The sequence below is a fragment of the Cynocephalus volans genome, chromosome X (assembly GCF_027409185.1).
Source record: "Cynocephalus volans isolate mCynVol1 chromosome X, mCynVol1.pri, whole genome shotgun sequence".
Taxonomy (NCBI): Eukaryota; Metazoa; Chordata; class Mammalia; order Dermoptera; family Cynocephalidae; genus Cynocephalus; species Cynocephalus volans.
In genome coordinates this window covers 127,667,035-127,685,019 of record NC_084478.1, presented here as the reverse complement: position 1 = coordinate 127,685,019, position 17,985 = coordinate 127,667,035, and the positions used below count along the sequence as shown (strand labels likewise).

Sequence of the window (17,985 nt, the reverse complement as noted above, 5' to 3'; positions counted from 1 at the left end):
GGACTGTAAATTAGCACAGCCATTATGGAAAATAGTATGGAGTTTTCTCAAACAACTACAAATAGAACTACCATACGATCCAGCAATCTCACTTCTGGGTTTGTACCCAAAGGAATGAAAATCATCACGTCAAAGGGATACCTACACTCCTATTTTATTGCAGCTATATTTAAAATAGCCAAGAGGTGGAACCAACCTAAATGCCCATCGATAGGTGACTGGATAAGACAATTGTGGTGTATGTGCATAATGGAATACTGCTCTGCCATAAAAAAAGAATGAAATTTTGCCATTTGCAGCAACACGGATGAGATTGGAGAAAATTATGTTAAGTGAAATAAGGCAGGCAGAAAAAGAGAAATACCATCTGTACTCACTCGTAAGTGGAAGCTAAGAAAGTATGAAAAAGAAAGAGAGAGAGAGAGAGAGAGAGAGAGAGACCCCACAATAAAACGCTCAATTTTCAAAAGGAGAGAACAGACCTATACTAGAGGTGGAAAGGGGGTGGGAGGGGGGGTTAAGGAGTCATTGGGTAAGGGACACAAAGAGTAATTATGATTTGTAATGATGAACATGCTAAGAATATAGATTTGATCATCACATGCTGTACCCAAATACGGACAGTCAACTCTGTAGCCCATAAATATGTATAATCAAAAATAAATACATTTTAAGAAAAGAAATATGAAGAGGGACACTAATGACTGGTGGCCTCACAGACCTGGGGAGAGGCTTAGGTAACTGCATCTGTCACAGTTACTCCCAGCTGATCCAGACGCATCAGGTCCACAGGCCATGTTAAGTAGTGTTGCCCCAGAGTGTAATAAAACCACCATAATCATAAGAACCCCAGAGCTAGAAGGCCCTCAGAAACTAGCAATTCATTTCCAGCAGTCAGAACCAGACAAAAAATGGTGCGGGCCAACCTTGGGAGGTAGTGAACTGCCTATCGCTGATGGTATGTCAGCAGAAACTCAGTAACTACTTAGCAAGGATATTGTAGTGGGATTTCATATATGACAGAAGAAAAATTGGATGAGGTGATTTCAAGTCCAAGATTATGTTATCTCTATATCTGGAAATGGACAGAAACCTCATTTGATGGTGGCAACATTTCATCTTGAAGAATTTTTTCAATATCTGTTTGTCTTTACAGAAAGAATATCCCAATATCAAGAAAAGTTATCCTTGTTATTAAATCAAAGGTGACCCAGACTATAGTATAGTCTTACTAAGAGAACAGGAAGTTAAAATAATATGGTTCTATCTCTTCAAAAGTCAAATTTTGTTCATTGAACTTTCAAAAGTACAGAACCACAACTGAGGTTACCAGATGTGGGAAAAGGGGAAGGAGGAGTAAGGGAGGAATCGATAAAGGGCCATGAAAAACAATTACATTGTATAATATTGAGTATACTAATTATTCTCATATGAGCATCACAAATTTCACACAGGCATTGATATGCAACTCTGTACCCCCCAGATATATACAATCAATTGTTTCAGTAAATAAATATATAAAGAAAAAGAAAATTTTTTTGAAGTAAAACTTTGAATCCAGGTCTCTTCAGGTCTGGTGCTTTGATTGTTTTCATCAGTTAAAACAGCTACAGTTTCCTGACTCATGTATAATACATTATCATCATAAAATTCAAATGGAAGTATGAATACAAAAGGAAATGAAAATCATCAGAAATATTTGTTTTATTTTAACCTTTACTTGTCCATATTTGTGGGGTACAGTATGTTGTTTCACCAGAAATTTCACATGGAAGACCAGCATTATTTTTATACTAATCATTTAAATACATTTTTATGTATATGTGCACATACATATGAAATTTTTCTCATACTATATTATACATGACATTTTCATTTTGTTTTTTTTTTTTTTAATTTTTTTTTTATTTTTTATTTTTTTTTAATTTTATTTTGTCGATATACATTGTAGCTGATTAATGCTCCCCATCACCAAAACCTCCCTCCCTTCTCCCTCCCCCCCTCCCCCCCAACCATGTCCTTTCTGTTTGTTTGTTGTATCAACTTCAAATAATTGTGGTTGTTATATCTTCTTCCCCCCCCCCCCCCGGTTTGTGTGTGTATGTGTGTATGTGTGTGTGTGAATTTATATATTAATTGTTAGCTCCCACCAATAAGTGAGAACATGTGGTATTTCTCTTTCTGTGCCTGACTTGTTTCACTTAATATAATTCTCTCGAGGTCCATCCATGTTGTTGCAAATGGCAGTATTTCATTCGTTTTTATAGCTGAGTAGTATTCCATTGTGTAGATGTACCACATTTTCCGTATCCACTCATCTGATGATGGGCATTTGGGCTGGTTCCAACTCTTGGCTATTGTAAAGAGTGCTGCGATGAACATTGGGGAACAGGTATACCTTCGACTTGATGATTTCCATTCCTCTGGGTATATTCCCAACAGTGGGATGGCTGGGTCGTATGGTAGATCTATTTGCAATTGTTTAAGGAACCTCCATACCATTTTCCATAGAGGCTGCACCATTTTGCAGTCCCACCAACAATGTATGAGAGTTCCTTTTTCTCCGCAGCCTCGCCAGCATTTATCGTTCATAGTCTTTTGGATTTTAGCCATCCTAACTGGGGTTAGATGGTATCTCAATGTGGTTTTGATTTGCATTTCCCGGATGCTGAGTGATGTTGAGCATTTTTTCATATGTCTGTTGGCCATTTGGATATCTTCCTTAGAGAAATGCCTACTTAGCTCTTTTGCCCATTTTTTAATTGGGTTGCTTGTTTTCTTCTTGTAAAGTTGTTTGAGTTCCTTATATATTCTGGATATTAATCCTTTGTCAGATGTATATTTTGCAAATATTTTCTCCCACTCTGTTGGTTGTCTTTTAACTCTTTTAATTGTTTCTTTTGCTGTGCAGAAGCTTTTTAGTTTGATATAATCCCATTTGTTTATTTTTCCTTTGGTTGCCCGTGCTTTTGGGGTCGTATTCATGAAGTCTGTGCCCAGTCCTATTTCCTGAAGTGTTTCCCCTATGTTTTCTTTAAGAAGTTTTATTGTCTCAGGGTGTATATTTAAATCCTTAATCCATTTTGAGTTGATTTTAGTATATGGTGAGAGGTATGGATCTAGTTTCATTCTCCTGCATAACGATATCCAGTTATCCCAGCACCACTTGCTGAAGAGGCAGTCCCTTCCCCAGTGAATAGGCTTGGTGCCTTTGTCAAAGATCAGATGGCAGTAAGTGTGAGGGTTGATTTCTGGATTCTCTATTCTATTCCATTGGTCAGTGTGTCTGTTTTTATGCCAGTACCATACTGTTTTGGTTATTATAGCTTTGTAGTATAGCTTAAAGTCAGGTAGTGTTATGCCTCCAGCTTTATTTTTTTTGCTGAGCATTGCTTTGGCTATTCGTGGTCTTTTATTGTTCCATATAAATGTCTGAATAGTTTTTTCCATTTCTGAGAGAAATGTCTTTGGAATTTTGATGGGGATTGCATTGAATTTGTATATCACTTTGGGTAGTATGGACATTTTCACTATGTTGATTCTTCCAATCCAAGAGCATGGGATATCTTTCCATCTTCTTGTATCCTCTCTAATTTCTCTCAGCAGTGGTTTATAGTTCTCATTATAGAGATTTTTCACCTCCTTGGTTAACTCAATTCCTAAGTATTTTATTTTTTTGGTGGCTATTGTAAATGGGCAGGCTTTCTTGATTTCTCCTTCTGCATGTTCACTATTGGAGAAAAGAAATGCTACTGATTTTTGTGTGTTGATTTTGTATCCTGCTACTGTGCTGAAATCATTTATCAATTCCAACAGTTTTTTTGTAGAGGTTTTAGGCTGTTCGATATATAGGATCATGTCATCTGCAAACAGGGACAGTTTGACTTCATCTTTTCCAATCTGGATGCCCTTTATTTCCTTCTCTTCTCTGATTGCTCTGGCTAGTACTTCCAACACTATGTTGAATAGGAGTGGTGAGAGTGGGCATCCTTGTCTAGTTCCTGTTCTTAAAGGAAAAGCTTTCAGCTTTTCCCCATTCAGGATGATATTGGCAGTGGGTTTGGCATATATGGCTTTAATTATGTTGAGATACTTTCCCTCTATACCTAACTTATAGAGGGTCTTTGTCATGAATGAGTGCTGAACTTTATCAAATGCTTTTTCAGCATCTATAGAGATGATCATATGGTCCTTGTGTTTGAGTTTATTAATATGGTGTATCACATTTATTGATTTGCGTATGTTGAACCAACCTTGCATCCCTGGGATGAATCCCACTTGATCGTGATGAATAATTTTTCGTATGTGTTGCTGTATTCTGTTTGCTAGTATTTTAGTGAGGATTTTTGCATCTATATTCATCAAGGATATCGGCCTGTAGTTTTCTTTTTTGGTTATATCTTTACCTGGTTTTGGTATCAGGATGATGTTTGCTTCATAGAATGAGTTTGGGAGATTTGCGTCCGTTTCAATCTTTTGGAATACTTTGTAAAGAATCGGTGTCAATTCCTCTTTGAATGTTTGGTAAAATTCTGCTGTGAATCCATCTGGTCCTGGGCTTTTCTTTGTTGGGAGCCTTCTGATAACAGCTTCAATCTCCTTTATTGTTATTGGTCTGTTCAAATTTTCTACGTCTTCACGGTTCAGTTTTGGGAGCTTGTGTGTGTCCAGAAATTTATCCATTTCCTCCAGATTTTCAAATTTGTTGGCGTATAGTTGTTTATAGTAGTCTCGAATGATTCCTTGTATTTCAGATGAATCAGTTGTAATATCGCCTTTTTCATTTCTAATTTTTGTTATTTGAGTCTTCTCTCTTCTTTTTTTTGTTAGCCATGCTAATGGTTTGTCAATTTTATTTATCTTTTCAAAAAACCAACTTTTTGATTCGTTGATCTTTTGAATTGTTTTTTGGTTTTCAATTTCATTCAGTTCTGCTCTGATCTTAATGATTTCTTTCCGTCTGCTAACTTTAGGATTGGATTGTTCTTGTTTTTCTAGTTCTTTAAGGTGAAGTGTTAGGTTGTTCACTTGCCATCTTTCCATTCTTCTGAAGTGAGCATTTAATGCAATAAATTTTCCCCTCAATACTGCTTTTGCAGTATCCCACAGGTTTTGGTATGATGTATCATTGTTTTCATTAGTTTCAATAAACTTTTTGATTTCCTGCTTGATTTCTTCTTGGACCCATATGTCATTAAGTAGAATGCTGTTTAATTTCCATGTGTTTGTATAGTTTCCAGAGTTTTGTTTGTTATTAATTTCTAGTTTTAATCCATTGTGGTCTGAGAAGATACATGGGATAATTCCAATTTTTTTGAATTTATTGAGACTTGATTTGTGACCTAATATGTGATCTATCTTGGAGAATGATCCATGTGCTGATGAGAAGAATGAATATTCTGAGGTTGTTGGGTGGAATGTTCTGTAGATATCTGCCAATTCCAATTGGTCTAGAGTCTTGTTTAGATCTTGTGTTTCTCTACTGATTCTTTGCCTAGATGATCTGTCTAATATTGACAGTGGAGTGTTCAGGTCCCCTGCTATTATGGTATTAGTGTCTATTTCCTTCTTTAGGTCTAATAGAGTTTGTTTTATAAATCTGGCTGCTCCAACATTGGGTGCGTACATATTTATGATTGTTATGTCTTCTTGATGGATCAGTCCTTTTATCATTGAGTAGTGTCCCTCATTGTCTCTTTTTATGGTTTTTAGTTTAAAGTCTATTTTGTCAGATATAAGAATAGCCACTCCAGCTCGTTTTTCTTTTCTGTTTGCATGGTAAATCTTTTTCCATCCTTTTACTCTTAGTCTGTGTGAATCTTCATGGGTGAGGTGGGTCTCTTGTAGGCAGCATATAGTTGGGTCCTGCTTTTTGATCCAGTCAGCCAGTCTGTGTCTTTTAATTGGGGAATTTAAGCCTTTAACATTAAGAGTTGATATTGAAAGGTGTTGATTTATTCCTAGCATTTTATTGGTTGTTTGGTTGTCTTAGGTGTCTTTTGTTCCTTGCTTTCTGATTTACTGTTTGGTTTCTTTGTTTGTTGGTTCCTTAGGTTGTAGATAGTGTTTTTGTTAGCTTGTTTTCTCTTCATGAATGCCATTTTTATTGTACTAGCAGGTTTAGATTTTTCTTAGGTTTTTATGGCAGTGGTAGTTATTTTTCAGGAACCAAACCCAGTACTCCCTTGAGGATTTCTTGTAAGGGTGGTCTTGTGGTAGTGAACTCCCGCAGTTTTTGTTTGTCTGAGAAATATACTATTTGCCCCTCATTTCGGAAGGATAGCCTTGCAGGGTAGAGTATTCTTGGCTGGCAATCTTTGTCTTTTAGTATTTTGAAAATATCATCCCATTCCTTTCTAGCTTTTAGGGTTTGTGATGAAAAGTCTGATGTTAACCTGATTGGGGCTCCCTTATAGGTGATTTGACGCTTCTCTCTTGCAGCTTTTAAGATTCTCTCTTTGTCTCTGAGTTTTGCCAATTTGACTATGACATGTCTTGGAGAAGGCCTTTTTGGGTTGAATACGTTTGGAGATCGTTGAGCTTCCTGGATCTGAAGATCTGTGATTTTTCCTATACCTGGGAAGTTTTCTGCCACTATTTTGTTGAATATGTTTTCAATGGAATCTCCATTTTCCTCCCCTTCTGGAATACCCATGACTCGGATATTTGAGCGCTTGAGGTTGTCTGATATCTCTCTCAGATTTTCTTCCATGTCCTTGATTCTTTTTTCTTTCTTTTTGTCTGCTTGTGTTATTTCAAACAGCCCATCTTCAAGTTCAGAGGTTCTCTCTTCAACTTCGACAAGCCTGCTGGTTAAACTCTCCGTTGTGTTTTTTATTTCGCTGAATAACTTCTTCAGTTCAGCAAGTTCTGCTACATTTTTTTTCAGGACATTGATTTCCTTGTATATTTCCTCTTTCAGATCCTGTATACTTTTCCTCATTTCATCATGATGTCTAGCTGAGTTTTCTTGTATCTCATTCAGTTTCCTTAGAATTATCACTCGAAATTCCTTATCAGTTATTTCAAGGGCTTCTTGTTCTATAGGATCTAGAGTATGAGATTTATTAACTTTTGGTGGTGTACTTTCTTGATTTTTTGTATTTCTGGTGTCTTTTTTTTGGTGTTTATTCATTGTGGCAGGGGGTTTCACAGTCCACCGGTTTAAGACTAATGACTAACTAGGATGTTGCTGTGGTTGCCAATTTGGTATGGCTCCCGCCGTGGCTGCTCAGTTGGCCTTTAGTGTCTTGTGTGTGTGGTTGCCTCGGGTCTTGGGCTTCTCCGGGGATCCACCTTTCTGGTCAGCTTGTACTCTGCTGGGCTGGTGGATCACGTACCACAGGGTGTGTGATCTCTGTTGAGCTTTCACTTTCTGTACAGGACTTCTCCCCGTTCAGTGTGCTCTGGCCCAGGCTGTTAGATCGTGCAGTGGCGACCCCACCGGGTGTGTGGTTTCTGTCCAGTCTCCGCCTCCCTGGCCGCACGTCTCCCCCCTCTGTGCACACTGTGCTGGGTTGGGGCGTGTCTTCTGCACCCCTCCTCTATCAGCTGGGCCTTCAAGATCCTGCTCAGCACCGCCTCGCCCAGGAAGTCTACCAGGTTTCTGCTAGGCACAGACGACCAGTCTCTCTGGGTGCCTTTGTAGCACTGTGTAGATCTTTCTCGGGTCTTGTTCACCTTTGTATCCCCCCGGTATAAACCGAGTCTAGTGCCCGCCTGCAGCCTGCTCTCCGGCAGGTTCAAGCAGACCTGGGAACTCTCCTACCACACTATTCCCAACCAGAAATTCGTTAGGCTTTTTTCCAAACTGGTGGTCGCAGAGATGGTATCTGCCTCCCAGTAACAGGAAGTTTACCGGGGCCGGAGTCCAGGGTGTGGTGGAGTGACAGTCGGCCCGCCCGTACTTCCTAGCCCTCCCAAAACTGGTCGGGACGCCCCACACCCCCAGCCCTGCCAGAGAACCGTGGAGGGAGTGGGAGAGGAGGTCGGCCCGCAGGGTCCGGAAAGCCCCGCGCCAGGCCAAGCAAATGGGCTCAGTGATGGCCGAGCAGGGCGGAGCTGCCCGCACCTGGGAAAATGGAGGCAGCACCGGGGCAATGAGTGGCCTGGTGGTGCAGGCGGGGAGCCGCGTGGGCATCCACCCCCCGAACAGAGCTTTGCCAGGGATCACTCACAGTGCTGTGCCAGGTCGGGCGCTTGCTCTGTCTCTGGTTTGTTGCCTTCCGTGTTCTCGGCGCTGCCGCCTCGGGCTGTTCAGTCGCGGCGCCGCTCGGGCGCTCCCAGGAGTCTTCTTTAATGCCGGCCTGAAACCTCGAATCCTGGATAGGGCAGCTGGCCGCCTTCAGTGCGGCCCCAGCCTCCGGGATCCTGGCTGCATCCACAGCAGCCCTGGCGCCGTGTTCCCTGTTTCAAGACTCGCTTTTGCAGCTAAGAATCAGTTCTTTTCCTGCTCCACACTTCAAAGCTGTTGCCTGTAAATGAGGCAGCCTCTCCTGCCGGGGGCAAAGTGGCGTTGAGCCCCCACGACCGGCCAGCAGCAGCAGTCCTCCCTTAAGAGATGGCCAGAGAAAGGTCCACAAGTTTCCCGGCTGCCTGAGGCCCAGTGGCCACCTTTTCCACCTCAGCTACTCCGCGCCAGCCGCCGCAGCCGCCGCCATCTTGAAACCACCATTATTGCCATTATCATCACTACCATCATCCTCATCATCTTCATTATTATTCAACCATCACTATTATTGCCAGTCACAGAATTGTTATCAATATAATTAAGAAGATGATGATAGCAATGGTGGTGAGGATGACAGTTATGATGATGAGATGATGGTGACCATGGTGGTTGTACAGATGATAATGATAATGATGATGACTGTGGTAAGTGTGATGATGGAATTAAAGAAGATGGCAGTTATTGTATTGGTGGTGATGAATATGCTTATGCTGATAAAGATGGGAAGAATGATGATGATGATGATGATGATGATAAAGTTGTTAAAGATGATCTTGGTGCTGTTGATGCTGGTAATGATGGTGATGGTGATGATATGCTTATGCTAGTAATGGTGTAGATGATGGACTTGATGATGGTGATGACAATGAAGGAGTCGATGATGATGATGTGGATGGTAATGACATTCATGATGATGTTTGGTGCTGTTGATGCTAGTAATAATAGTGACATTGCTCTCCAGTAAATGGTGCTGGGAAAACTGGATGGCCACACACAGAAAAATAAATCTATACCCCTATCTGTCACCATATACAAAGATCAACTCAAAATGGATGAAAGACTTAAATATAAGACTCAAAACTATGAAACTGCTAGAAGAAAACATAGGGAAAATGCTCCATGACATTGGTCTGGTCAATGACTTTATGAATATGGTCCCAAAAGCATAGGCGACAAAAGGAAAAATAGACAAATGAGATTACATCGAACTCAAAAGATTCTGCACAGCAAAGGAAACCATCAACAGAGTAAAGCAACAACCTTCAGAACGGGAGAAAATATTTGCAAAATATGCATTTGACAAGGGGTTAATGCCCAGGATACATAGAGAACTCAAAAAACTCAACAACGAAAAAACAAATAATCCAATTAAAAAGTGGGCAAAAGATCTGAATTGGCATTTCTCAAAAGATGGCATACAAAAGGCCAACAGGTATATTTAAAAATGCTGAATATCACTAATCATCAGGGAAATGCAAATTAAAACCAAAATGAGGTATCATCTCACCCCAGTTAAAATGGCTATTATCAAAAAGACAAAAAAGACCAAATCCTGGGAAGATTCGGAGAAAGGAGAACTCTTATACACTCTTGGTGGAAATGTAAATTAGTACAGCCACTATGGAAAACAGTATGAAGGTTCCTCAAAAAGTTAAAAGTAGAACTACCATATGATGCAGCAATCCCACTACTAGGAACACATCCAAAGAAAATAAATTAGTATGTCAAAGATATATGTGCGCTCCCAAGTTTATTGCAGCACAGTTTACAATAGCCATGATAAGGACTCAGCCTAAGTGTACAACAACAAATTAATGGATTTTTTTAAATGTGGTATCTATACACAATGGATTACTATCCAGCCAAAAAAAAAAAAAAAAAAAAAAAGAATGAAAACCTGTCATGTGCAGCAACATGGATGGTCCTGGAGGTCATCATGTTAAATGAAGTAAGCCAGGCACAGAAAGCCAAATACCACACGAACTCACTCGTATGTGGAATCAAAAAAAAAAAAAAAGTTAAAAAGAGGTCGATATTATATATATTTTTTTGCTTTTCCTTTTTATTTTATTTTATTTTATTATTTTTTTTTAATTTTTATTTTTCAAATTTTATTTTGTCGATATACATTGTAGCTGATTATTGCTCCCCATCACCAAAACCTCCCTCCCTTCTCCCTCCCCCCCCCCCCAACAATGTCCTTTCTGAAAGAGGTCGATATTATAGAAGCAGAGAGTACAACAGTCGTTACCAGAGACCGGGAAGGGGGTGGGGGTGGGGGAGGGAGGAAAAACAGGGAGAAGTTGACCAACATATACAAAATCACAACTAGGATCAGTATGTTCTGGTGTTCTGTTGCAAGTAGAGTGACTATGGTTAACAGTTAACTTTTGCATATCACAGAAGCTTTTGAATGTTTTCACTACAAAGGAATGATAAGTTCAGGAGGACACGGTTACATTAACCACCCTGATCCGATCATTATGCAACCAACGTATGTGTGTATCAAAACATCACATTGTGGCAGAGCGCCGGGGCGGGAGCAGCGAGCGCAGGAGGCCATGGCAGCCGCCGCCGCCACCACAGGCTATTGAGGGGCTCGGGCGGTGACCTCATTCATCTGGCCGCTGTCGCCGCCGCTCCCTGCACCACCTCCCAAAACACAACAACCAAGGCCCAGCGCGGAAGAGCCGCCGCTGTGAGCCGCACTGTCCTGGAACCCCGCTGCCGCCGCCATCGCCGCCTGAGGACAACAGTAAGGCTGGTGAGAGAGCCAGGAGTTTCCGAGCCCTCCCGCCGGCAGCGCCGCCCTGCAGGGAGGGAAGCTGCGGCCCGAGGTCTTCTCCAAGGGGAAAAAAAATAAATGAACCCAGCTGGAGAGGAGACAGAAACTGGAGGCAGTGTTCAACGTGAACCTGAGGGTACCAAGCATCATGCTGTTGGATTTTCTGTACGGATGGGATGTCAGCTCCTTTTTCCAGCAAATCCAAAGAAGTAGCCTCAGTAACAACCCTCTTTTCCAATATAAGTATTTGGCTCTTAATATGCATTATGTAGTTTATATCTTAAGTGTTGTGCTACTAACCGTGCCCAGGCAGCATCTGGTTCAGCTTTATTTATACATTATTATTATTATTATTATTATTATTATTATTATTATTTACCATTATTGAATGGAATTGATTTTCGTGGCCCTTTCCCCCTCCCTCTCCCCCTTTATACCCTTGGCAACCTCAGCTCTCTTCTCTTCTCTCAAAAAATTCAATGAATTATTGTGATTGTTGTATCTTTTTTGTTGTTTATTTATTTTTATTAGCTCCCACATATAAGTGAGAGCACGTGGCATTTTTCTTCCTGTGTCTCGCTTGTTTCACTTAACATAATGTTCTCTAAGTTCATCCACGTTGCTGCAAATGGCAGGATTTCATTCTTTTTTATAGGAGAATAATATTGCATGGTATACATATACCACATTTTCCTTATCCACTAGTCCAATGATGGACATTTTGGCTGGTTCCAACTCTTGGCTATTTTAAATAGTGCTGCAATAAACATGGAAGTACAGGTGTCCCTTCAACATGATAATTTCCATTCTTTTGGGTAGATGCCCAGCAGTGGGATAGCTGGGTCATATGGCAGTTCTATCTGTAGTATCTGCAAAAGAAACAATTAACAGAGTGAAAGACAACAGAGTGGGAGAAAATATTTGCAAAATATGGATACGACAAAGGATTAATATCCGGACTATACAAGGAACTCAAACAACTTAACAGTAAAAAAACAAGTAACCCAATTAAAAAATGGGCAAAGGAGCTGAATAGGCATTTCTCAAAGGAATATATAAAAATGGCCAACGGACACATGAAAATGCTCAACATTACTCAGCATCCAAGGAATGCAAATCAAAACCTCACTGAGATATCATCTCGCCACAGTTAGACTGGCTATTCTCACAAAGACTGAGAATAACAAATGCTAGCGAGGATGCTGAGAAAGGGGAACCCTCCTACACTGTTGGTGGGACTGTAAATTGGTGCAGTCTTTATGGAAAATGGTATGGAGGTTCCTCAAACCACTGCACAAAGAACTTCCATATGACCCAGATTTATCTATATTCTTTGACTGCCCTACATTATGCTGGACGTCAAATCTCCAGGGACTATGTTAGGAGTGAACTGGAGTCCGCCTATGAAGGACCAGTGTATTTAGAACCTCTCTCCATGAATCGGTTCACCATAGCCTTAATAGGTCAGTTGAGGGTGTGTACTTTATTCTCATGTGTCATGAAAACGAAGCAGATCTGGCTCTTTTCAGCTCACATGCTTCCTCGCTAGCATGACTCGGCCTTGTCCCTCTGGAGACTATTGTTATCATAAACAAATTTGCTATCATTTTTACTGGATTGGAAGTTCTCTATTTTCTTGTGTCTAATCTTCTAGTACCTTATAACCTTGCTAAGTCTACATACAGAGAATTGGTTCAGGTTGTGGAGGTAAATGGCCTTCTAGCCTTGAGAATCTCCCTGTGGAATCAACTGGTAGTCCTCGACCTTTTCATGGTTTTCTGGCTCGTCTTATTTGCTCTTTACATTTACTCCTATTTCAGTGTTCGAGATTAGCCTGCATCACATGAGAGGCCTCTTTTCCTTTTTCTGACAAATATTGCTGAACGTTGCCTCACTCCGTATTCTCTTTTGGGTTTGGTCTTCACAGTGTCTTTTGTCGCCTTGGGTGTTCTGACACTCTGCAAGTTTTACATGCAAGGTTATCGAGCTTTTGTAAATGATCCTGCCATGAATTGGGGCATGACGGAAGGAGTAACGCTGTTAATCCCGGCGGTGCAGACTGGGTTGATAGAACTACAGGTTGTTCACCGGGCATTCCTGCTCAGTATTAGTCTCTTCATTGCTGTGGCTTCTATCCTTCAGTCTATAATAGAAATTACAGGTCCTATTGTTTTGGCACTGGTAGCATCTAGAGACAAGAGTTTATGGAAACACTTCCATGCCGTAAGCTTTCATTTATTTTTACTGATTTATACAGCTTATATCATTTGCCAGTTTTCCCACATGCACTTTTAGCTTCTTATTATTATTTCCAGCAGCAATCTCACCTGTCTTCAAGTTCTAGGAACACTTTTTTAAGTCTTATTTATGGTGGAGGAATTCAGAAAAGAGCCAGTAGAAAATACGGATCATATCATCTGCTACGCGAATGGCACTTACTGCCTGCTGGAGTTTCTTGTGGAGTTTCTGTGTGGTGGCTTATGGCGTCTCAGAGACCATCTTGGGAGAATGGACAGTGATAGGCTAAATGATCATCTTCATTTATTCCTAGTGTAATGTGTGGCTTCAGGCCCAGCTTCAGTGGGAGAGCTTTCTTCTCCACAGGGATGCTGTGAATAAGATTAAATCAGTACCTATTGCTACAAAAGAGCAGCTTGAGAAACACAATATTTGTGCCATCTGTTAGCAGGACATGAAATCTGCTGTGATCATGCCTTGCAGTCATTTCTTCCATGTAGGCTATCTTAAGAAATGGCTGTATGTCCAGAAGACCTGCCCTCTGTGCCATTGCCACCTCAAAAAGTCCTCCCAGCTTCCAGGATTAGGAACTGAATGAGTTCCACAGCCTCCTGCTGCAGCTGAGCAAAATGTCATGCTTCAGGAAGGCACTGAACCCCCCAGAACAAGAGCAGCCTCCAGGGACCAAGATACAGGAAGGTTCTAGGGACAATAATGAGTGCGGTGCCAGAAGATCAGATAGCCAGGAAGGGGCTATTGACCCCAAACAAGATCCTCATAGTGCAAAAGACGAAGCACATCCTGTTGAGTTAGCCAAGGAAAAGAAGAGGAAATGATGCTTTGATTCTTTCTAGAAGAACTCAAAACAGATTCCTGCTCAGATTTGAGGAATGAATGTAAGAAATGATTAGGCAAGAAACTGACATTCCAAGGATCTTAATGCAGGAAGTACTCTCAGTGGAGACAACCTGCTTTCATCCCCTGACATTGTGGGAGAAATTCTGCAATGTGTGCTAATCAAAATGTATTTATATGTTCTGTGTTGATGTTTTGTAGAGGTTTGCCAAGAAAACTCAACCTCAGCAACTTCAGAAACTGCCCCTGATTTGTGAGGGATAAATAAAATTAGATTTGAATGTTTAAGCGGGGCTAAGGAAATGAGGATAAAGAGCATAAAGACAGCATGGGAAGAAGCAAGCAGAAGTGGAACTGATATTTCACTTTCTATGGGGACAGGATCATTCTTGTTATAAAGTATGAGTAGTGATTAGCCCTTTTCTCCATCCCCTTTTCCCTCAGTTAATTGGAACTCAGCCAGGTGATTGAGTTTTGTACAGCACTTAAATGAAATCGGAGAAGCATTGATTGTATTCAAAGATTGGAACACGCTCATACTTTATATGTGCTTTAGGGGAGGGGTGCGTGGACACCAGGCCCTTGCGAGTGCATTCATGTAACCTGAGACTCTGGAACTGTATGACAGAATCTTCAATATTTTGCTATATATGGAACTTTTGTTAATATTTTGTATACTTCACTGGCTCTGTGAAGTAAACTAAAACTCTCTAATGAACACTTTGGAGTCCGCTTCAGTGAAGGAGACCTAAGTGGGAAGGGCTTTAGGTCACTGATGAAGGCCCTGAGTGTACTTTTCAATCCTGTGTAATATTTAATTCTTGCAATTGAACCAAAACAATGTTAAGTTATGACTATATTTTCACTTTGGCGGTAAGTACATAACTGTATCATCACACTCTGCAAATGCCACATTTAAAGCTGTTAATAGACTTTGCAACCTTTTTTGACAAGGATGTGTCATATTTAAATTTTTACCTTCATCGTGACTACAGGTAGAACTGGGGAGGGCGAATGTAATTTTTTATGGGAATTTTGATATGAAAAGAAACTAGTCATTTGTTTATACAATAGGCTGGCTCAAAAAGTGTTTTTCAGACTCAGTATTCCTAACGTGGTACGTGACTTAATTTTTAGTAGCAAATTTGGATGTAGACTGACGGACATAGCTGAATGTCTTAATAAATTTAAATTTGAAGATTTAAAAAAAAACATCAGATTGTATCCCATAAGCTTGTACAATTGCAATGGGTCAATTAAAATAAGTAAATTAATTTTAGAAAAAGAAAATGGTAATAATAAATATAAGGATAATGGTGGTGGTGTTGGTGATTATAATAAAATGATTCTTGCAAAAGTCATGATAATGATAATGGAAATTTAAAGGGAATCAAAACAGTACATTAACAAAAATCAATTAAGCATGAAAGAAGGCTGTGGTGGAGGGACTGAGTAACCAAAAAGGTATAAGACCTACAGAAAACCAATAGTAAAACAGTAGAAGTAAGTATGCCTTTATCAGTAACTACAGTGCATATAAATGAACTAAAACACCTTTAAAGGGTAGAATGGAAAAAATAGGCAGAATGGATTGAAAAATGATCCAACTATATGGTGTCTTCAAGATACTCTGTACATTCAAAGACAAAAGGTTGAAAGTGAAAGGATGCAGAAGCATATTCCATGGCTCTACTAATATCAGAAAAAATAAACTTTAAGTTAAGGACTTTCAGAGACGAAGAAGGACATTAAATATTGATAAATGTGTGAACCCATCAGAAACAGACAGGCACATAACAACAGAGCACCAAAATATATGGAGCAAAAAACTGGCAGAACTGAAGGGAGAAATACACAGTTCTACAATAATAGTTTGAGATTTCTTCCTTTATACTTGGTTATTGGCCTATTTTTATATTTTTTTCATTATAAAATGAAAATTATATATATTTATGGTATACAATGTAATGTTTTAATATATGTGTACATTGGGGAATGATTAATCAAGATAATTAACATATCCATCACCTCACATACTTACCATTTTTAATGGTGAGAACATTTAAGATGCACTCAGCAATTTTCAGGTATAAAATACAGTATTATTAACTACAGTCACCATACTGCTCAGTAGATCTGCAGAACTTGTTCTTCTTGCCTAACTAAAGTTTTGTACTCTTTAACCATCATCTCCCGATGCCCTGCCCTTTCTTAGTCCCTAGTAACCACCATTGTACCCTCTGCTGTTATGAGTTCATTTTTTCTTGATTCCAAATATAAATAGATTATGCAGTTATTTCTTTCTGTGCCTGGCTTATCTCACTAAACATAACACTTTCTAGGTTCATTCATGTCGTCACAAATGAGAAAAGGTGAAAGCAACAAAGGTGTCAAATCAACAAATGCATGGATAAACAAAATGTGATCTATATATACAAGGCAATATTATTCAGCCATAACAGGAATGAGACTCTCAGCGCTGGCGCAGGTCGCTGTGACATCAGGACGCTGACGCAAGGCACCTGGCCATCAGGCAGCACATGAACAGACTGCAGGGAGCTGGCCTGGAGGCCCGAGGGGCAGGGCCTCCACTCTTACCCAGGCCTGGTGCTCGGGACCCCAGGGAGGACTTCCGGGCGCCTTGCAGACGCCCTGCTGTGCGTCCCCCTGTGTTGCGCGTCCCCATGTGTTGCGTCACAGCTGAAGCTTCCTCCTACCTGACTTCCGGCCGCCACCGCCGCCATTTTGCTCACGCTGAAGACCCACAGCCGGGAGGGCGTCCTGGAGCTGAGCGGAGCTGACAGAGCTGCTGTCGCCATGCAGTCGTCACCACTGAGGGTGGCTGTGGTGGACTCAAGCAACCAGAATCGGAGCATGGAGGCACACAACGTCCTCAGCAAACGAGGATTCGATGTCCGGTCCTTTGGAACAGCAACTCGCGTGAAGCTTCCAGGATCAACACCCCACAAGCCGAATGTTTATGATTTCAGTACCACATATGATCAGATGTACAATGATCTTCTTAGGAAAGACAAAGAATTCTATACAAGCAATGGCATTTTGTATATGCTGGACAGAAATAGGAGAATCAAGCCCCGGCCAGAAAGGTTCCAGAGCTGCAACGATGTGTTTGATCTGATCCTCACGTGTGAAGAGAGAGTCTACGACAAGGTGGTAAAACATCTCACTTCCAGAGAACAGGAGACCTGCCAGCCAGTGCACGTGGTCAACGTGGACATCCAAGACAACCAAGAAGAGGCCACCCTTGGAGCGTTCCTCATCTGTGAGATTTGCCAGTGTCTTCAGCTCCTGGAGGACATGGACAACAAGATGGAGGAGATGCTGAAGGAGTTGGAGAAGAAGAACGGCAAGACCTTTCTGCACACCGTGTGCTTCTACTGATGCTGCTGGCCACTCGTGGCTCAGCCTCCTGAAGGTATCTTCTTGAACTTCCAATTGTTAGGACTTTTCCTTCCTAGTATTTCTTTTGGCTTTTAGGTATTGCCTCGGTAGACAGCACTGTTACTTGAATAACCTGTACATGTGAAATGGGAAGACATACATAAATACCAGATTAAAAACAAGTTTTTTCTATTCCCCTTTTACTTATGAATAAAATATAGATAACAGAGTTTTTTGTCTATAACCAAAAAAAGGAAGAAAAAATGGTTTATAGTACATTTCCCCCAACATATGTGCGTCTGTGGTTGTGCCTGCCTTTGCCTTTTCTTCTCCCCTAACTGGCTGGACTGTAGAAATACCCGAATAAAGCCTCGGGCTGCATCTTATTAGGAAAGAACCTGGAATTGTCCAGTAAGTGGATGCTACTGGTCAAAAAAAAAAAAAAAAAAGGAAGTTGATTCTGATTTATGCTACA

General features: G+C 40.7%; 1 protein-coding gene and 1 pseudogene across 1 annotated transcript; both read left to right on the top strand.

Moving 5' to 3' along the window:
* Positions 1-14,089, top strand: part of LOC134368382 (RING finger protein 145-like) — a 35,289-nt pseudogene extending 21,200 nt beyond the window's left edge.
* Positions 14,090-16,925: 2,836 nt separating this feature from the next.
* Positions 16,926-17,510, top strand: LOC134367586 (RNA polymerase II subunit A C-terminal domain phosphatase SSU72-like). Its single transcript, XM_063084328.1, has one exon. It carries the CDS (start codon positions 16,926-16,928, stop codon positions 17,508-17,510), a length of 585 nt encoding a protein of 194 aa, XP_062940398.1.
* The last annotated feature ends 475 nt before the right edge of the window (positions 17,511-17,985 follow it).